At 40.9% G+C, this 21,939-nt stretch overlaps 2 protein-coding genes across 2 annotated transcripts; one reads left to right on the top strand and one right to left on the bottom strand.

Moving 5' to 3' along the window:
- The first annotated feature begins 3,204 nt into the window (after positions 1 to 3,204).
- LOC104950534 (polycomb protein suz12-like) lies at positions 3,205 to 11,533 on the top strand. Its single transcript, XM_010777072.1, has 10 exons — positions 3,205 to 3,226; positions 4,149 to 4,281; positions 4,415 to 4,520; positions 5,435 to 5,609; positions 5,716 to 5,804; positions 6,811 to 6,954; positions 7,571 to 7,728; positions 8,320 to 8,512; positions 8,740 to 8,819; positions 9,076 to 11,533. The coding sequence occupies exons 1-10, from the start codon at positions 3,205 to 3,207 to the stop codon at positions 9,515 to 9,517; spliced, it is 1,542 nt and encodes a 513-aa protein (XP_010775374.1). The 3' UTR covers positions 9,518 to 11,533.
- On the bottom strand, positions 10,818 to 20,865 carry crlf3 (cytokine receptor-like factor 3). Its single transcript, XM_010777073.1, has 8 exons — positions 20,851 to 20,865; positions 17,434 to 17,641; positions 17,064 to 17,151; positions 16,574 to 16,751; positions 15,718 to 15,946; positions 14,529 to 14,667; positions 14,187 to 14,299; positions 10,818 to 13,391 (listed from the first exon to the last, which is right to left on the bottom strand). The coding sequence occupies exons 1-8, from the start codon at positions 20,863 to 20,865 to the stop codon at positions 13,126 to 13,128; spliced, it is 1,236 nt and encodes a 411-aa protein (XP_010775375.1). The 3' UTR covers positions 10,818 to 13,125.
- Positions 20,866 to 21,939: the final 1,074 nt, after the last annotated feature.

A 21,939-nucleotide genomic window follows, 5' to 3' on the forward strand; every position in this document is an offset into this window, starting at 1 on the left:
AAACAGAAACCCATACAAAGTCAAATTGGACAGATAGTGACGATTTTTTATGGTTTTGTTTTTTTACACACTTACCATGACCACTTACTTCATATAAACAAACTTAAATACTCTCGCATTAGCCGGATGCCATTATTTGTCTGATTACTCTGTATTTGTGTGCAGGCCAATCACTTTTTTGTCCTCCATAATTTCACTTGAAACTGACAAAAAAATGTGTGGACAGCTGAGGGAATAAAACTGCTTCAGTATTCTAAATTCTTGAATCCTAACTGATTCTGAACAATGAATATTTAAAAGAATGTCTCACTGAAAATAAGTGTGAAATAACTATGGGTTTTATAGTTTATTGTATTTTGTTATATCAAACAGTGTTTCTGTGAGATGTGTTGACGCTGTTGTAAACTCTCCTAATCTGTTAAAGTGTGTGTAACTGCGTGACATTAGCTCTGACATTACAGCTGTTTTTTTTAAACTCTGCATGTTGACGTTACTTTGTTCTGTGCTATCAGTTTCCATAAATACAATGACCGGCTTTTACATTATCACACAGCCAAAATAATCAAATGCAGAATTATTCTAGCGATATTTGATAGGGGATGTGAAGGTCACGGGAAGTAGCTTAACAATCTGCTGAACCTATTTTGTGTTTTATTTTAGTTTTGTGGTTATCCAAATTGTATTAAAATGTCAGTATCAATCTTGTCCTACGCAGCAGAGTCCTGAAGTGGTCCTAACGGGCTGGTAGCAGGAGGAAGTGGTTTTTCTTGTTGCATCACTTCCCCTGCCAGTCGAATGCTCTGCATGCAGTGTTGTATCTTGTAGTTTTTGTGGTGGAGGATGCAGGCTGTGATGCATTTCACTCCATATACATGTGCACTCTTTGTTATTTTGAGCCTTATACTAAAATAGTTTATAGGGGCCCTAATATGCTAATGTCTAAGTTCATATTAGTAGTTTGTGCCTCTACTGTGACATGTCCACATGCTTTAATGCCTACTGCCTATGCTGCAGCACCTCTCTCTGTCTGAAAGCAGAGCCCATTCTGCTCTGATTGGCTAGCTGGCCGGCTCTATGTAATTGGTGAACCGCTAAGAGATGTCCTGCCCCTTAGCCTATCTCGCACAATTTGTTGTTGCGCTAGCCGATAGAAGCGTGAGTGTAGCGTAGTGATGTCATTATGTTACAGAAGTAAACAAATGATTCCAATGGAGGCGTTGCAGGAGTGTGTGGGAGAGAAACTCCCTCTGGATGAAAGTAAGTAGTATGAGTGTGTCTGGTTACAGGTTATTCTGCAAGTTTGGTTGTATTTTGTAACTAATCTTCTTCTCTGTGTGTCAGGAGTTGGGAGGATGTCAGTGGAGGTGGACTTGTTGCTGCAGGAGGCCAAAGAAAGCATCGAGGCGGCCCAGAACTACCGCAGTGAACTCCAGCATCGCCTCAATGGCCTCAACCAGGCCCGCAAACAGGTAGCACGCTCACAGCTCTGCACACACAAAGATGTAGTCCAAAATACTTTATTCTACATATGTTATTTAAAATGATTCTTTATTAAGCTTCTTGTGCAAGTTGTATTGTTTAAAAGGGACACAGGTTCTCACAAATTGTTGTGTGGTCACTTTAAGAGTGTATTTAATTGTTTCAATTTTAGAAATGCATATTGTTACTCATCCATCTTCTGAAGCTAGGTGGATGCTTCCAGCAGATCATTTTAAGGATATGACTTCTCAAACATTGCATGACATGATTCTGGCTCATGGAGAGCAACCATGTATTAGTTTAAGAGAGGTCTCCACTCAGTGTTCTTCAAGTCATCACCCAGGTCCATTATCTGCTGTGTCTTACACCTTTAAATGAAGGTAAAGAAATGTTAAATACCGTATCATATTATTGGCCTTTTACATAGTTTATAAAGCTTAAGAAGTAGGAGAAATTACTTCCACCTGGTAACTAAACGTGCCAAAAAGTGAGGGGAAAAGTATAATATGTGCCTTGAAATGACATTAGTAGAAATATAAAGTTGCATGAAATGGAAATACTTTAGTAGCACTAACTCATGCATGAGACACAGTAGTGGAGTGAATGTACTCAGTTACATTTTACCGCTGATGGTGGATCTGGTCGCTCTCGGGTCAATAAGAAGTGTGTTGGCCCCTGACCCGCTCCCCCCCAGAGAACATTCTCTCTCTCGGCTATCTCTTCCTTCCCGCTGTCTAGATTTACCCCTCCAGCTGCTCACTGTAAACAATACTGCTATTTCCTGTTGCCATATACATCTTAAAGGAGAGAGAACAGGCCAGACTCTGACCCAAAACTAGGGGATGCTCTGATAGCCAATTTTGAGGAATCAGTATCAGCCGATACCCATCGCCGATCCGATCGAGTGGGCAGGGCCTATGGGGATCTTCCACTTAAAGTGATGTTTAAAACTCAGTTAATGGGGCTCAGTTAATGGGGCTCATTCACTGGCGCTTCCACAAACAACAACCAACATAATTATTACATTCAAATGAAGTACATTATTCAAGTTTAACCTGAAGAGTCAGAGCCTCACCAGCCATGAACCTCACTGCATGTCACTGCAGAAGCTTATATATAAACATCTAAGTTGTTTGTACCCCACCGCTTTTGTACATATAAAAACGCCACTGCCCGTGTTATTAGTTCATGTAAACTTGAATAATGTACTTCATTTGAATGTAATAATTATGTTGGTTGTTGTTTGTGGAAGCGCCAGTGAATGAGCCCCATTAACTGAGCCCCATTAACTNTAACCTCAGCTCAGTGAGGTTAAGACACACCTTGATACGATCATTATAGTTATTAATGAGACATTAGAAACTATATGAAAAACAGGTATAAAATACAATATTACAGTAAAACAAAGTTTTTATTAACAACAAACAAAAATACAGTTTAAAAGGGGAGTGATTTGTAAAATATCCAAAAAGAAAAATCTGCTTACAGATCCATAGATCTCCTAATGTTGCTCTCAAAATGCACCAGATTGATGCTTTTAACTTCAATATTTAAAAAAAAACATCTTCCCGGAGGAGCATGCCCCCGGACCCTCCTTGAGAAGGTTAGGTCCCCCCCACTTAAGTCATGTTCACATGGATAGGATACTAAATACATTTGCACACATCTTGTGTCCATATCTTTCTGTTTTGGTGGTCATGCCACAACCGTGCACTGCATGCATGCATGCGTCAGCGCAGCAGTCATGGTAAGATATCTGGATTAAGAGGTTGCTTTTTCTTTGCACAGCATGAAAGAAAGGCGAAATGAATGGGCTGTGATTTTATTTTTTTAAGCAGAGGTTGAGTTCAATCATTTGTTTAGCCCTCGGAGGATGTTGTAAAAATTGAAAGGAAAAAGGTTCCCCACCCCTGCTGGAAATAATAATCAAAACCCTTGATTTATAACTTGACATCTCTGTCTCCTATTGATCTGAGTATATTATAAAGAATAGCCAGTTAATTGAAGCATTATAGCACAGGCCTTTGTCAGATGGTATATTACACTGTTTTTTTCTGCTTCGAATAGTTCTCTCTTTTTTCACCATACCTGTGTTTGCATCACTGGTTATAGACGGGCAGATTTTAAACAAACATCTAGGTAACTCACACTTTTCTGGAAGATAAAAGGAATGTGAAATTGAAAAATGAATACCCAATCATCAAACACATTCATAGACCAAATTAGCTACCTGTTAGCAGAAATATTCAGATGTGTTAATGTAACATTTTGTTCAACTGTATCTGCTCATTTGTTATCAAAGAACAAGGACTGAGAAAGTGAATTGTCTTCCAATCTATTGCAGTTCAGTTTTTTCACACTTTATCTTGGTGAAAATTGAAGATCTGAATATATAGTTCATATAGTGGTTGATGGTGCTGTACGGATTTTAAAACCCATAGTAATAGTAAAGTGGTACAGTGTCACAAAAACTCATTTAATAATGACACAAAATATTTTTGAAAATGAACTCCGATAATTTGTCATTTAAATCCCTGATTTACACTTCGATCAATGTTTGTAGCTCTAAGCTTAGTACTAACTTGGTGAGTAAGGTGTTATTATAACTGATATAATGATATGTGAAACTTCCTTTGAAGATGTGAAATCACCACTGTGATGTTTGTCAGGCTTTTTATTGAATCATGTGTCTGTCTCAGACTTTACAGAGGAAATGTCAAACAGGAAGAGGAGGAGCTCCTCTCTCAGGGAGGAGGGAGAAACCACATTTGTGGCTCAGATGACTGTCTTTGATAAGAACAGGTGAGAAACACACACACTGCCACCCTCTGACACAAGAACACACTTTCCTCTTATCTCATGTGCATCAACGTGTGTGTAAACGCTGTGAATGATGTTGTGCTGTGTGTGTGTGTGTGTGTGTGTGTGTGTGCAGACGCCTGCAGCTGCTGGACGGGGAGTACGAGGTGTCTATGCAAGAGATGGAGGAGTGTCCCGTCAATAAGAAGAGGGCCACCTGGGAGACCATCCTGGACGGGAAGGTGGGTGTGTGTGTGTGTGTGTGTGTGTGTGTGTGTGTGTGTGTGTGTGTGTGTGTGTGTGTGTGTGTGTGTGTGTGTGTCCTTTTTATTACACACTGGAGACACAATGTCAGTACAACTCCAAGAGCAGTGTTGTTTCAGCATTTTGGTTACAAATATATATTGTTCAATGCCGTCACAAAAGTGTTCCTCAACCTGTGTGTCCAAAATCTTATTTGGATGCACCTAGTTCATTTTGGAAAAATATACTGGAAATGACAAATAGCCAGTTACGAGAAAATAATTGTGACTTTGAGGTCACGTGGATCAGACTAGCATTAGCAACACTTAAAATGTTGTTTTAGTAACAATAAACATTTTCCAGAATAAAATATTTCATGTTGAGATGATCAGTCTCGCAGCGGGCACATTTTAAAGTGTGACAGCAAGAGCGACAGATCAAAGGCATAAAATACAAATTTTAAGCTAATTAAATATAGAAACAAGCACACGTTAGTAAAAAATGTAGACATAAGTACACATCCATGATTAAAATGAAGTAACAACATTTAAAAGCCTAGTGGACATATGAAAGTGTTGAGATTGTATTCTTAAATAAGTTAACATTCATTCCAAGTCCACAGCCATCTTTAAAAAGGTGGTTGGTTTGTTTTTCATTAAGAGGTTTAACCTTTTTAAGAATGTTTTAATTGTGCAGCAAAGATATGCTTAATTTTATATTTGAATGAAGTCATTTCAAACCCAGATCAGTGAGTGCATGCCGCCCTCATAATGCAATGAAAATTCCTTTTCTCCATATGGAAGTCAAATCAGTGAGGAAACATATTGACTCACCGACCATGAGGTTCCATCCCTTCTATTTGTGCTCATTGGTTAAACTAGTGTAATCACATATCATCCTCTCTTTTCTGTAGCGTATGCCTCCCTTTGAGAGTTTCTCTCAGGGCCCCACCCTGCAGTTCACGCTGCGCTGGACCAGCGACGCCTCGGACCGCTCCACGGCCCCCGTGGCCAAACCTTTAGCTACCCGCAACTCTGAGACCAACCAGGAGCCTCGACCCAGCTCCCTGAGAGCCACACACACTCTGGGTGAGCAGCAGATATTTGACATCCAGAAAGCTGTCAGCGGTGCAGCTGTTTATCATTATTTCACTCTTACAAGTGACTCATGGTGTGTTCCTCCTCTGTGCTGCAGCTGTTAAAGAATCCATAAATGCTGACGTCCATACCAGAAGAGAACTGATCTCAGCTGAGCCCCGCCAGAAGCTGCGCATCTTCTACCAGGTCAGTCTGCTGCTCCGCCTTCACCTCAGAGTCTGCGTCGCCATTTTAAAGGGGACCTATCATGCAAAATGCACTTTTTGATGTCTTATACATAAGTATGTGTCCCCGACGTGTCAGGGAACCCACAAAGTATCAAAACAAAACCCTCTCTCTTTTCTTCCGTGCGCAATTCTCTGAAAACGGGGCTACAACGAGCTGATCTAGATTTGCCATATGACGTAAATTACATAATATCGGACGGCACCCACGTGGTGGACCCACGGCCCTATCAGAAACTCGCTATCAGAATCAATGCGTGACGTATTTTGGACATAATATGGTCTTTGTTTACATTAGCAAGCATCGCTAACACTCAGAGCTAACCAGTACTGGAGAGAGCACATGTGTGAAGAAGCAGGATAAAGAAAGGAATTCACCTTGTGGTAAACCAGCAAGAGAGAAAGCCTTTGAGCTCCATACTGTTTCAGAAATAATCCTTGATGTGGTTTTAGCGTTTCATCACCACAGCATTTATTTTAGACAGTATCTGCCGGTCCCGCATGAGCAGGCATATTTTTGTAAAGCTTTATACCCCGAATCAGCACTTTAGCAACAGGAAGTGAAATAGAGGCATATGGGTGATCTGTTTGGTATTTTGAGCAAAACACTTCATGGACATGTTTATATATCTAAGACCTATGCTATTGCCTAAAAATGGCATGATAGGTGACCTTCTAAAGGTTTTATCGTCACGCTCAACTACACATTGGGTTGAAAATGATTCTCTGTCCTGATGATAACACTGTATGACTTGTACCACGATCCAATGAACTTCGTCCAGAAATGATGCTACGTCTTTCCCAAGATCCCTGTGATGTTACAGCGGTTTGACCTTAGTGACACATTTCCACACTTTCCAATGCTGCGTTCAAACGGTGTTGGAATATTTAGGAAACAAATGGATGCGAATGCCCTGAAACGAGTCGTAGCGTTGATGACACGCTCACGTCTGTGTTCTTCTGTCCAGTTCCAGTACAATCACAACACGCGGCAGCAGACGGAGGCCAGAGACGACCTGCACTGTCCCTGGTGCACGCTGAACTGCAGGAAGCTGTACAGCCTGATCAAACACCTCAAACTGTCCCACTCCCGCTTCAACTTCAACTACGTGGTGAGACTCTCTCTCTCTGTGCAACAACATGTCCTTCAATTAAAAGAATACAAGTAAAACCATAGGTTCAAACGAAGGGATAAAAAATAAAAAGTGATTTGATTAAGGAACAACTGACGAATAAAATAACTTGGTTGACTAGAGAGGTCAGGAATGGATTTGTATACTGATAAAACACATACATTTACTAAGTCTTATATCTAAACTCAGCAGTACAATTTAAAGCCTCCTTTTTTCATGTTTCCATTATTAGCATAACATTCCTGAGTGAATAAGGATTATATAGGATATAAGGATTTTCCATAATTAAAGATTAATAATACTAATAATTGATATATGCGCCTTCTTTAAACTCAACGCAATTCTTAAAAAATCACGATCTTCTAGTAAGATATCCCTCCTTAAATTAAGTTATGGTAAAATATGATTTAAAAGAATATAATAAACAAAATGGAAATGTTTGGCTCACATTGATGCCTTTGATTGATGGCTTTCCTCAAACCTAAAAAGACTTAAAGCAGTGGATTTAAATGATGTGACTGGAGCTCACAGCAGTCTTCCAGATGAAGCTGCTAGTCAGATGTTTTTATTCACTCTTCTCTCTGATCTCCGGCAGCCCCATCCCAAAGGAGCGAAGGTGGAGGTCTCCATCAACGAGTCCTACGACGGCTCATACGCAGGGAACCCTCAGGACATCCACAGCCAGCCGGGCTTCGCCTTCAGCAGGAACGGCCCGGTGAAGCGGACGGCCGTCACACACGTCGTCGTCTGCAGGTATTACTACTCTCACTGTTGGAGGGATAACACGGAACATTTCTGCAATGAAAGCTATTCGACAACATGATTTGGTTTGCTGTGAGCAACGCGTACAAGTTACATATATGCTTCAGTGTGGTCTTTCAGAATAAATTAAAGTGTTATCTTTTTTATAACCAACATCTACCATTCAAATCCCTTTCCTGTGGTGTGTTATATTGGTTTTTGTGCATGTAAATGGTCTGCAAAGGCTAAAATCCCCGAGTTCCCCTCCACCTAACATAGTGACATCACTGTGTAACACTGGCGCTTCTATTGCCTAACACTCCAACACATTGTACGTGATAGGCTAAGGGGCGGGACATCTCTAAGTGGTTGACCAATCACAACAGAGCCGGCCAGCTAACCAATCAGAGCAGACTGGGCTCTGGTTTCAGACAGGAGGTGAAAAGAGGTGCTGCAGCACAGGCAGTATGAGAACAATAAAGAGCTTTTGAACATTAAAGCATGTAAACATGTCACAGTAGAGACACAACATACAAATATAAACCTGGAAATTAGCATAACTTGTCCTCTTTAAATATTTTGAAACTATAATTTTCTGTCCAGACCCAAGAGGACGAAGGCGAGTCTTTCAGAGTTCCTGGAGCCGGAGGACGGAGATCAGGAGCCGCCCGTCATCAGCGGACACAACCGGCTGTACTTCCACAGCGACAGCTGCGTGCCGCTGAGGCCTCAGGAGATGGAGGTGGACAGCGAGGACGAGAGGGACCCCGACTGGCTCCGAGAGAAGACTGTGAAGGTGAGCTCACTGCTGAGAGAAGACATACTGGAGCAGCACACTATGCTTTACTGGTCATGTTGGTCAAACTACCTGTTACAGCAGTTTCATAATGCCTTTGTATGTACAGGAGAAAATAAACTTTGATTTAGCCACTTGTTCTGTTCCTGCATTTCTGATGCTTGAGTTTATGTAGAACGTTGGCCATGTCTAACATCTGATCTAAAGTCTGACTGCTCTCTCCGCAGCAAATGGAAGAGTTCACAGACGTCAACGAGGGAGAGAAGGAGATCATGAAGCTGTGGAACCTCCACGTCATGAAGAACGGGTGTGTATGAAGCTGAATCTTTATCTGCTTAAAAAAAGCCAGCTTATGTTATTAAACGAAACAAGGCTGCACAGAATTTAAATGTGTTGAAAATGTTGATAAGCATTTTAATTTCAACATAACAATAGCCATGTTAACTACCATGGCTATTGGGTACAGCCATGGTAGTTAACAATGTGTACGTGTTAAATCGTGCATTTAAAAAAACGTCTCTTTGCTTGCACTCACCCCATCATCCTCTCTGTCCTGCCTACAGCTTCATAGCAGACAACCAGATGAACGAGTCGTGTCTGGTGTTTGCCGATCACCATGGCGCCCACATCGTCAAAAACAACCTGTTTCGCAACTTTCTGCTGCACCTGATCAGCATGCACGACTTCAACCTGGTCACCACGCAGACCATCGACCAGGCCATGGCCCGCCTGCGCCTCCTGCAGAGCCAGCCTCACACCGACAAGGAGGAGGAGGAAGAGGAGGAGGAGGAGGAGGAGGACTGGGAGACGGCCGTGGAGTCTCAGCCGGAGATGGATCAAGATCCCGAGCTCGATGCGATCGATGACACACCCTGTAATGAGGGGACTAGCAAAGGCTGCGTGGAGAACGGAGAGGAGGAGGAGGAGGAGACGGACGGGACAGACGGGACAGAGAGAGCGGCCAGCGAGCAGAAACTCCCCGGCTCTGGATCGGCTTCAAACTGAATCTAAACTCTATCAGATCCCCCAACAGGACAATACAAGAATCTTTCAAAAACAGCGTGCGAGACAAACACACAGGTTACTGCAGGGAATCATGTTTTCAAAAGCAGGCTACATCGGAGAGATGACATTGTTCTACATCATGGTGCGTCAGAGACGTTTATCATTTCATTACCTTTAGAAATGTAGAAGTGTTCCTAATAAGTTGAATCTCAGAATGATCAGATGCAGTTAACTGGTGCTAGATCCTCTTTTACTCCTCAGAAACTCTGGGTGCCAAGATGCATTCAAACACAGCTCCTCCACAGGGAAGGAGGTGACCTTTTTGGGAGGTTTTTTTGCCACATTTTGGGGGGGAATCAGGTTAAGTTGCCCCAAAAAATAAATTGACAGGATCACTTCTTTCAGCATCTGTTTCTTTTTCATATATGAATCCAGGTGCTCGCTCCAGCCGCTTTAACTTCATATAATCTTTGAGGGACTTTTGCTAACACACACACTCACTCACTAAGGCTCTGGAGTATCTGCATTTCACTTGCGTATATACTAAAGAGTTGCAGAGGGGTTAGGGGAGGCCATCAGCTTGCCGCTCATTTAATCTTTTGTCTAATTTCTCTGCTGCCGTTATGTACATAAGACTCTGGGAAACTCACAATATAGCTTTGGATAATGTGTGTTTTGGAAAGCAACATGTGAGTTCTTTTGTTATAGTTTCTTTTAGTTCACACACCAAAGGGGATGAATCTTCTGCAGGTTGCTCTGCTGCTGTTTCTCATGCTTTTTTTTTGTAAAAATAAAACATATTTTTCTGCAAAACCTGAACCGATCTCACTGCCTTGAAACAGGAGCAGAAAGAAGCACAATGTCCAGGAGAGCGTTTCAGTTTCCTGCTTCACATTCAACAGTTTATGGACTGGTGTTGATTGAGTCTTTATGTACCTTCTCTTGGTGCAACTTTTCAAAAAGCTTTAGAAGTCTGATGGTGAGAAATTCAGCAGGATCTAGTTTGCCGTTTGGTTCACATGTGACTTCTGAGTGACGTGCAGAGCACTTTTTAATTTAGATAGAGCCCACTTTTCCATTTTTTCCCACATGAGACCAGCAGCATTTTGCACACGATGAGGAGCGATGTCAAGAAAAACAAGACTTTTCTTCTACATTTATGTAAAAACCAGCTTGACGTTGTGAACTTTTAAGTTGACTCAGAATGGTTTTCTATTAAAAGAACAATTTTGTATAACTATCGACCATGTGCTTTATTTATTTCACTTCTGCAATCATGTCACAACTCAGCAGAAAGGGATTGGTTTACATAATTTGACCTTTATTTAACAAAACAACAAAAATGACATCAGTGAAACAAATGCAATACAGAGGTTTGACCAGCAGGTGTCACTGTTTCCACGATGAAATTCCTCAGTTCAGGCTCTTTCAGAACTACGTTTTCTTTTCACTGGTTTCAGGAAATCTGTACCATCCAAGATTCTCCAGAGACAAAACAAGAGCTTAATGTCAGCCGGAAACAAACACACATCTCTGGAAGCTGAGTACAGTGTGTGCTGGACAAACATCAAGTTCTTTTCGGCAACGTGAAGAATACAAAACGTTGCTTCAGTATTGTGTTCTTGATGCTACTGTTGTAACCCGGAATGAAAAACAGAATCAAAATTGTTGTAATGACATTGAAATGACCAGAAAAGCTCTGTTTTCTATTTAAATATGTAAGGGTTTGTTGCTGCTAGTTGGACAAAAGAAGTACGATTAGACTTCAATTCAACCAATTTATAACTTGTAGATTCATCACCTCAACTCGATAGAGGACCTCTCATCAAACTTCTATCAACAGAGGCAAAACACAGTTAGAGAGAATTCAATAATTGCTCAGATTCTACAACCCTTAAATGACACAGCTGATATGCTTCTCGAACAACAACGGCAGGTTTTGTAAATACTGTTAAGGATTGTCAATGTAAAATAACTCAAAGTAACAGCTTGGAAATTTCAAGGTAACAGTTCAGAAAAAAATAAAAGTGTGTTTCTACAGCCTGAAGCTCAAAAAGAAGCACGTTGGACCCTTAAGTGTCTTTTTAGGCTACTCCCAAAATCTCCTCAAAACATCTCTCTGGCTTCCTTAGAACTGTGTGTTTTACTACAGCGGCTAGACAGACGTCAGAGAAATTAAGGCAGAAACACACTTTTTAGGACTTGTGGTGAAGGGTCCCTTTAAAAAATTGCATAAAACAAATTTTGAAAATGAAGAAAAATACCAGCCGATTTTCACAGTGAAGGGGCAACAAAACAGAAAGTGTAACACGTGTTCTTTTTTGCTGCTCCCAAAAAAAGGAAAGACATGATCATGCAGCCTCTTAAGAACAATGTGCTTTTCCTCTACAAGGTGTCAAACTTTACTAAATGAAGACGATGCATAGATCAACAGCTATCTCAAACTCTTCCCCACAGCGAGGGACGGTGCCACGTGAAAAGAAAGCTGTAAACATTAGCCCGAGAAGAGCTAAAAAGAAGCTGTGACGAAAACAAGAATATCATTTTCTCCAAAGTGGCTCCCTGAAGAAGAGCTTTTACAAAGAGTCAGATCCCATTTCCTCCCAGAGAGGCAGCAACGCTCGCAGACAGTCACTACGTTTACATTCACACAAGTAAACACCATTTACAGGGAAAAGGAAAATCCCTGTTCACCAGCTTCAAGCGTTAAATAGGAGCTGAGAGGGGCTGCGTGGATGGAGAGATGTTATCTCCGGTAACATGAAAATAATACACATGTGGCGAGGTTATTTAGAGAGCCCTGACAAATGATCTACAAATATTGAGTGGGAGAGAAACTCCCTCTTCAGGAAAAAGAGATTTTATATAAAACACTACAGGAAAGGGAAAACCCCAAAAGGCATAATAGGGTCCCTTTAAAGAAACTCTGGGACAACATGACGGATTGTTTTCAGACTACAAACCTTTTGTTCAAAAGTGAGGAACAACGGCAGAAGATATAAATCTGAATTTGATTTCTAAGATCTCAAGGATAACCTACCTGCAGTCTGATGGCATTCAGAGGACGCATGGCTTTCCCTAAGTGACCATAAGGGGCTTTCTGAGCAGTTTGAAGAACTGAAGTGCTTGTGGAAAAATGCAACTCCTGCAGAAAGTTTCAAAAAGCATTTGATATCAAATTACGGCAGGAGTTTTACTATCGTGTTCCTCAAGGTCCTTGTGTCTTATTGTGGTATTTTGGAGGGATTTTGGGCACTTGTTTTCAATTTTCAAGTGTTCTTAAATGTTTATTATGGCACCAAATTAGTGCAGCAAATGGTATCAACACCAAAATTGCTGCAACAACATAATAGAGAATAGTGATGGCCATCATATACTTCCGTTATAATGCGCTAAATGTGGACACACTAAACTTTCAAATTAGTAAAAGGCACCTAAAACAAAGTTTACCACAGATTATGACTAGAAATATTGGAGCTGCACCTCAAATGAATCCCATCTTTCACTTGATGCACACAGCTTCTCCGTGGCACACACTGATGACCTGCTATCTCCCCGTAAAGATAAAAAAAATAGAAAATAGGTGGAAGTGGGTTTCTAAGGATCCGTTAAAACACCAGCACTTTCCAGCCGGAGTGGACGAAGGAGCATCCGAAGAACAGGCAGTCCACGGCCTGGTCCACCAGCCAGTCGAACACCACCTCCCTGTTCCCCGAGCCGATGGTGACGCGCAGCTTGAAGTTCCCGCCCTCGCTCAGGTTGTTGTTGCTGACGGGGAACAGGTTGACCACCTCCATGTCGAAGGTCACAGCGGAACCCACGGTGACGGCCGGCAGCTGGTTGGTCATCTCTTTACCGTTCACAAATACGGCGCCTGAGAGAAGCACGGCAAGGTGAGGGTACTTACATAGAGCGCAAATCAACAACACTTAATAATGCCAAAGCGTATTTTGAATAGTCTGAAAATGTAAAGTAATGTTTCTCCGCTGCAGTGGTTTGTCTCATCGTGCTGCATGAGAAGCTAACACTTACAATAACGCTAAATATGGTTTAACATCAACGTCCATCATGCTACACATGACAGAACCGAACAAAAACAGTAGAGCATTTAAGCAATTCTTTTTATTTACAACAGTTAAACAAACCAAACCAATGGGGAACTTCAAGGCAGATAATGTACACTGCTCGACAAAAATGTAAGGAATGCTTTTAATCAGAGTATAGCATCAAGTCCATTAAACTTCTGGGATATTGATCTGGTCAGTTAAGTAGCAGAGGGGGTTGTTGATCAGTTAACAAAATAGGAATGTTTTTACCTCCTCACCTTTTCTGACTTTCTTTCACTAGTTTTGCATTTGGCTAGAGTCAGTGTCACTACTGGTAGCATGAGGCGATACCTGGACCCTACAGAGGTCTCACAGGCAGTCCATCTCCTCCAGGATGCCACATTAATACGTGCTATTGCCTGAAGGTTTGCTGTGTCTTCCAAAAGAGTCAGATGTTTTCGAGCAGTGTATTTAAACATTTTGAAAACGTGAACAATAGGGAATTGTCCATCAACTTTCAAGTTGAGCACCAACAATCTTTGGTTGATTTATTTCCTGATTAAGATAAGTTTACCAGACACACTTTAAAAAAATTAAATGACACTGTGCATGTGTGAGCGTACCGTTGGTGGAAATGCAGACGGCCTGGTCTCTCTGAAGCGACTCTGCCCCCTTCCTGCTGTCCACACACACGCCTACACTGTCCCTCCGGTCCACCTGACCTGCTGCAGATATCCTACACACACATATAAACACTAGTTTTATTACTGTACATTTCCCAACATTTTCATTTTTTACATGAAGATGGGTTTCAAAATCATTAGGGTTTAACATTAAGCTGCTACAAAGTTACTAAAAGAGACATCTCCACATCTGTATAAAAAAATATCATCAAAACACATTTTTCAGTTGATAGGGATAAATGTTTCTTAAATATCTGAGTGTGTTTGGTTGCATGTTCTTACTTGAAGGTGAGCGTCTGGCCGCAGAAGTATGTGGGAGCGTTGGAGTAGAGGATGGGATAGCGCGCCTGAGAGGAGTCGCTGCGCAGGGCGATGTTCTTCCTGCTGCTCAGGATGTAGCCCTCAGTGCCCGGACACCACTCTGTGAGTAAAAACACACAGACCACACCGGATTTTTTTTTTTAAAAGTAGGTTGCAAGGACTTTGTTTTTATTGTTTGACATTTTTGATTTAATATGTTTCATTTCAAACATTAAATAATACTTTAACGTTGAAAATACAATAAAACATTTGCCAATAAAAAGTTGTGAACGTATACAACTTCAGCAATGGAGAAGAAAGAATCCACTTGCTTGCGCAGTGTGACCCATATTACACACTAATCCATCAATATACATTGCAATCCAACTCTCGACCGGGTGCCCATCCCCACAGCTAAACCACTATATTCATCATTACTGTGATGGAAACATCTGAAGCCATGGAGACGAAACTCAGAGAAACACGGGGAGAGCTGGAACTTTGATGGCAAACACTGATGGTTTATTATGGAGTTAACGGCCGGAGAACTGACAAGACCTGTGCTGCTGCCACGAGGTGACACAACGGTTGCCAAACCAATTCTGAAGATCTCTACCCCAGACCCATGGATTTAGTTGGTTCTGAGAGAATTATCAACATGCTGCATAACAAGATAAAACAGGCAAAGCACTATAACACCTCTATCAGCTGACTCCAACAGGCAGGAACAGGGAGACAAAACACAGAGCACAGCACCCAAGGCTACAGGTGCCTGAGCTCAGTGAGGGCAGTACAAACTAATAAACTGGCTCAAAGTTATGGGCCTTGGAAAATATTTCCCCAACAATTACCATATACTGTACAAACAAATGTAGAATGTGAAAAAGACCAGAAATTAGATAAAACGACATTAACACCGTGTGGTGCTAATTGGTCCAAACACAACATTGCTTTGATGATAGTGTGTAGTTGTATTTAACTGTGTGTGTGTGACGTGTGTGTGTGTGTTCCTCGTATGAGTGCATTCATTCTCAACTTTTTGTACATTCTGATCAGACCACTCAATATGATGAAAAGTTTTACTTACAAAGTATACATGGGAGGGTTTTTTAAATATACAGATAGATTTATTAGATAAAGTTTTTCTAGTTGTACATTGAGCTGTACCCACCATGCGGTGCGAGGGTGGTGTATCCTGTCTGGGGGATGCTCCAGGGGCTCCACTCGGTGCGCCCCTCCCCACGGGCACACACCCTGAACTGGTAGTCGGTGTGGGGGTCGAGGTGCAGAACCAGGAACTCACAATCGCGACCGATGTACGCGTCCTCGAACTGACCCCCCCCGCTGCCGGAGCGCCGGTACTGCAGCCGATAATCTGCTGCTGCAAAGTCCTCATCCACCTGATGCCCACGGGAAATAATAAATACATTAACATCAACACGAATGGTAAAACAAATAGATCTACATTATAGGGCACAATATAGATACAAATATGAATATAAAATATATAAAAAAAGTCATCCATTAAGAGACACAAGAAATGTTACCATATCTTACCAACATTACCAGAAGCTACCAAAAATATTTTAAATAAATATTAAGTAAAACGTAAAGATAATACTGTAAAAATAAAGAATATCCATATACATTAGTAAATATCACAGTGCACAAAGGTAAAGACATAAGGGCTGCCAAGCAACAACAAAAAAGAATATTATGGTTTGTGAATAGTTCATCTAAATGAATGCATATATCAATATTTATCTTCACTTGTTTAAAGGGGGCATTACAAAAATAAAATAGGGAAGTTGTTTTTTTCCATTCATTATCCAGCTGCTGACTGGGAAGCTCATATATATTTAATTAATCAAAATCAACATGTTTATTTGATAGCCCCCTTATAAACATAATGATTTATTCATTATTACCCCTTCTAGAACAAACCTTGGCATATAAGCAGAGATGTGTTTGCAGGAAAGAACATTTGATCAGACCCAAGTGTGTTCTCTAATCTTTTTCTTGCTGACCTTACACCAGCGGGCCAGCACGCTGCCCGGCCTCTCCTGCAGCTCGTCTATCTGGACGGGGGGATGTGCGGAGACGGAGCCGAGGCGGGACACGCGGTCCCTCAGCACCCCCAGCAGGGAGTCGTCCAGCTGGGCCGAAACACACGGCACGTCCACCAACGCTGGGACCTCCGGGAGGCTGGAAACACACACCACAACAGATATAAACACCATAAAGGCCTAAAGATAAAGGGATTTTATCATAGAATATTAAAATATATGAATCCTTTATTCATCTGACAGCAGGGAAATGTGTTGTAATCTAAGAATCTCCTTTCTTGAATGTTATAAATAATGTAATAAAACAGTTTTTATGCTAATATTATATATTTTATATTTGATACTTTTACCGCTATTTGGATTCTGCTGCTGGTTTTCACCATGTTAAGTACCTTTGTGTATATTTCCAAGCACTATACAAATGAAGTGTATATTTCCCTATCTGTCCTACCTGTCCAGATGGATGTGCATGGCCTTCTTGGTGAAGCTGCCCAGTTTGTCTTCCTTCTCCCCGAGACCACAGCGCAGAGCGGCTTCCCCTGCAGAGACCGAGGCTGTCTTTAAATATTCAGCACATTCTATTGGCGGATATTCAATCTAAATAGTTTAATCGTGGGTCTCTATGAAGGCTGATCATATTGAAATTGACTTTAAACATTGAATATTCAAACCTCCACTAACACAGTACAAATACAATTGTAAAAAAAAAGAAAATAGAATTTCTAGTACTTAATAATCAATGTTGTTCCATACAGTGAATTATTTGTGTGTGTTGACTGTCAAACAGCAGAGTACCGTAACGTTGTATCTCAGAGCCCCACCTTCTTTCAGCAGCTCGTCGGCCTGGCTCACCCCGTGCTCGATGAGGCTCTGGCAGTCGTCCAGAGGTTTGACGCTGTCCGCCTCGATGGCGTCGACCTCGGCCAGCAGCGTGGCCAGCCGCTCCGTCAGCAGCCGACCGGCCGCCGCCTGCAGCTCAGTGAAGTGCCGCCGCAGCGCCTCACGGGCCTGACCCGAGCTGCCCCGCACCTGAAGGGCAGAGGAAACAAAGATAAAGGATTACTACACTTACTGATTATTTTAAAGAGTGTATAAAAGTTCATCAAACTGCCGTAAATGATTCTTTGTCAGTATACTATGATAAATGATGGTTTAGGATGTTTAGCCTAGTAGGATAGTTAGTAGGCTAATTTACCACCACCGAGTAAAAAGGTAAAAAGATTGTTAGCTGGTATGAAACTTCATGATTTGGCTTCACATTCATATTTTGTTAAACCTAGAGATCAAAGCCGGTAATAAAACTCATTTAAAGAGGACATTCTGCTCATTTTCAGCTTCATATTTGTATTTAGTGCCTCTACCGCAACATGTTTACATACTTTATTGTTCAAAAAGGTCTTTTTTTTTCTCATACAGCCCAGTCTGCTCTGATTGGTTAGCTGGCAGGCTCTGTTGTGGTTGATCAACTGCTAAGAGATATCCCGCCCCTTAACCTATACAAGATGTCAGAGTACATGCCGATAAAAGTGCAAATTTTACATAGTGATGTCACTATATTCTAAAAGTAAACAAAGGAGTCCAATGGAGCCGTTTCAGGAGGGGGGGAGGGGGGGAGAGAGAGAAACTCCCTCTGGATGGAACATTGGGATTTTAGCCTTTGCAGACCATAAACATGAACAAAAACCTATATAATACACTACAGGAAAGGGAAACCCCCAAAAAGCACAATAGGGCCATTCTAAATCGGATCATGTGAGTGTCTTTGGAACACATTTACTCTTATTGACAGCTAAAGACAGCTTCTATTTGATCATTATGAGCATCACCTGCTCGATGAGCAGGTGATGCTGCGTGTGACCTGGTGTGTGTGTGTGTGTGTGTGTGTGTGTGTGTGTGTGTGTGTGTGTGTGTGTGTGTGTGTGTGTGTGTGTGTGTGTGTGTGTGTGTGTGTGTGTGTGTGCGTGCAAGTGATGTTTCCTGGATTCATTTATGTTTGAGTAGTATTGCACCTCTAAGAACTTCGTAGGTCCAAATCATACAATATATTAAATCAATAAACTGTAGCGTCACTACAGCCATTTGCCCATCCCTGGTCTAAGTGAATGGGAGTTGTAAAACCTACGCTGCGAATGCTCAGTCTTTTTCTATTCAATGTGTGCGCCAACAAAATAATCACCATAGGCCAGGGATGGGCAACTTGGATGGTGGTGGGGGCCACATAATTGATGTACTGGCCACAAGGGAGCCACAGATTCACTTGGAACACACACACACACAAATTCCAAGTATTGTATGTAATTATTAACAAATATACTAAGTCTGACATCTTCATTGACATTTTACAATCTTTCAGGAAACATTCTCTAATAAGCTCACTAAACAAATATCAGTTCACAGAAATGTTATTTCATTCTTACAAGTGGCATGTTTGTATTTAACAGGTTATTAAACAGTGGAATAAAACTATTTTAAACAATTGGAAAACACGGAAATTGTGTGTGCATTAAGATGAACCATTAAGATGACATAAACATGAAGTCATGAACACTAACCCAGACATTAGTTGTCTAACTTGAACCTAAGACACTTGTGGCCTGTCTCTGCATTCCCCTTATTCCACAATAAGGGGAATGTCAACACAGACACCTGTCAACTCACACTCTGCTGTTCCTCAGCGCCGCTCCCCCTCCCTCCTGCTGAAATTATGAATGAAAAGCGTATAGTAATCATAGATAACACGGCAGGGTCCGTGACAGTTTGTTTTCATCTGATTTCAAACAAAGTCTTGGTTATAAGAATATTAAACTTGTTTCGCCAAATTCAGATGATAAATACAACTTTTAAGCTTGTAAAGGCATAATTACAAGCGGTAACTTAACGTCACAGCAGGCATAACAACAGCCGGTGTTTCTTGTGAGGGTTTCCCCGGGAAACAAACACAAGACACACAAACGCATCACAGATGATTTCGTTATTTGAAACCATGTACGCAGCTTGCGACGTAACTAGGATTTTAGTGGACGGTATCAGTACTACAAGTTAAACAAAATTAAATACATTTTTTTTAATCAATTACGTTGTTTATAAATTAATCTGAGGGCCGCAAAAAGAGGAGGTGGTGTTTACTGTAAACTGTGATGATGTTCAAAATGTTTTTGACTCAAAAGGACAGAAAATTGGCCCCCAGGCAGCCATTTGCCCATCCCTGCCATCGGGGTACTGTGCTGACATACCCACCAAACGTTATCTCACATAATTCAGAGGTGATTGGCTGTAAGTACGTGTGCCACAGAGTGTAGTGTGTGAAGAGGAGACGAGAGAGGTGCAGTGACGCATCCTAAAGTCCCTGCGCATGGGTTCCCTCCACAAAAAAGCAATGAGATTTCTCCATAGGATTTTAGAAAATAGCTCAAAATAAGATTTGTGGGAAACGTACCTGTTTGATAAATGCACGTTTTGTTCAGCCGGATAATATCCACATGTCTACCCTACTTTTATAATTTTCGAATCACAAATCTATCGATTAGATTTATGATAGATTTTTGAAACTACAAGAAGATAAGGAGGACTTTTACAAAAAAAAGTAATAGAGATTTTTGTCCAGACGGATAGCATGGACTTCATCTTCAAGTCAAGGTAAGACTGCCATTTTATTGAAAATTAGATCTTACTAAAAGAGAACAATTCAATATTTAAATGATAAAATTACATTTTTTGGGTATCCTTTTGTTGAACTGTCTGTTTAAGGAATTTAATCNCAATTTGATCTGGGGCAGAATTAATAAGTGCATCTATTTATTGTTCAGTTTTTAAGTTTTTTTTATTTTATTTATTTGGGGTCACATTATAGTAGAAGTACAGTTTTTCAAATCATATATTTTTAGAGACCCGAAAGTGAACAAAATTAGTCAAAATAAAATAAAAAGGTACACAGGGGTTGTTTGAAATAGCAAATGTCTACGCATGTACATTTCAACATACATTCAATACACATACATGTGACCATACATACACATCTATACATATACATTCAATCGGTTATAGAAACACAGTCAAACAAGGGATGGTCGTCTTTGGGATATGTAAATTCTCCACTTTTTCCATACTTCTTCAAATGTGTTTTCCTGAGAAGGTCATTCTTTCCATAACATACATTTCATGGATGTTGCCGTAGCAGTTGTCAAGAGAAGGGATATCCATTTTGAGCCATTTTATGTCGTATCCCAACCTTTTTTTGCCCCAGCGATGACCATTTTCGTATTTTCCAATATTTCATTTAATTTAATTTGTATTTGTCCCGCAAAACCAAATGTACAATAATTGCCACAAAATATGACTCTACCATTGAGCGAAAACGAGCAGGGAGAAGAATAAAATCTTATGTGACCTGCCCCTTTCTAAAAAAACAAAATAAATACAAATAGATGGTCTGCCCTTCATAATAATATATATATATATTTTTTTTTCACAGCCAAACATAACAGTATTTTAGGATACTAAGAGAACACAAAAAAAATACTTATTTCCCACTTGACGGTTAACGGAAAGAAACAAAACAACACCAAAACATCACATGTATAAGGAAAAGAAAAAGAAAAGTGCAACACCCTCATCTGAGTCATACTCAGTGATGCAAACACAGGTATGGTGAAAAAAGAGAGAACTATTCGAAGCAGAAAAAAAACAGCGTAATATACCATCTGACAATGACAGATTTTTCTTTTTGGATATTTTACAAATCACTCCCCTTTCAAACTCTATTCTTGTTATTTTTAACAACTTTTTTTGTTACTGTCATATAGTATTTTATACCTGTTAATAATTGAGTCTCTAATGTCTCATTAATAACTATAATGATCGTATCAAGGTGTGCCTTAACCTCACTGAGCTGAGGTTATTTGAGCCTCTCAGGAGAGAGCTCTCTTCCACCTGGTTGTAGAAAAGCTCTTTAAATTCGTTAGCATAGCTAGCTAACCAGATGCTAATAACAAAAGATTGCCACTGTGCTTACAACTAAAGACACAGCCACACAAACACTGCGGCATGTGTACGGCTCCTTATGGGTACTGCAATATTTGAAGAGTTGGAGCGGCGTTCCGGTGCCCTCCGTAAGCACTCAAGTCTAGTCTACACTCCTTTCAGACGAGACATAACCACGTGAAGACACGTTACGCTCGTGTTGTGTTCAAGGAACCTGTCCTTGGCCAGGAAAAACAGGCACTCGCTTGTTTAATTATTTTGCGATCTAGATTTCTTCTTCTTTTTTGTAGTGAGAAGTTGTCCGTCAGTCGGACGGCCTAATGGACGGACTAACGGACGGACTGACG

Source organism: Notothenia coriiceps, unplaced genomic scaffold, assembly GCF_000735185.1.
Source record: "Notothenia coriiceps isolate Sejong01 unplaced genomic scaffold, NC01 NC01_scaffold00017735, whole genome shotgun sequence".
NCBI lineage: Eukaryota > Metazoa > Chordata > Actinopteri > Perciformes > Nototheniidae > Notothenia > Notothenia coriiceps.

Bases quoted from the DNA above. Each gene is read 5' to 3' on its own strand.
- LOC104950534 (XM_010777072.1), top strand. From the start codon at position 3,205: ATGCGTCAGCGCAGCAGTCATG. The intron at 4,282-4,414 runs GTGAGAAACACA...GTGTGTGTGCAG, and splicing joins ACTGTCTTTGATAAGAACAG to ACGCCTGCAGCTGCTGGACG. The intron at 7,729-8,319 runs GTATTACTACTC...TTTTCTGTCCAG, and splicing joins ACACACGTCGTCGTCTGCAG to ACCCAAGAGGACGAAGGCGA.
- crlf3 (XM_010777073.1), bottom strand. The intron at 15,947-16,573 runs GTCAGCAAGAAA...CGTGGGCATCAG, and splicing joins TGCTGGCCCGCTGGTGTAAG to GTGGATGAGGACTTTGCAGC. The intron at 13,392-14,186 runs GTACGCTCACAC...TGCTTCTCTCAG, and splicing joins CGTCTGCATTTCCACCAACG to GCGCCGTATTTGTGAACGGT.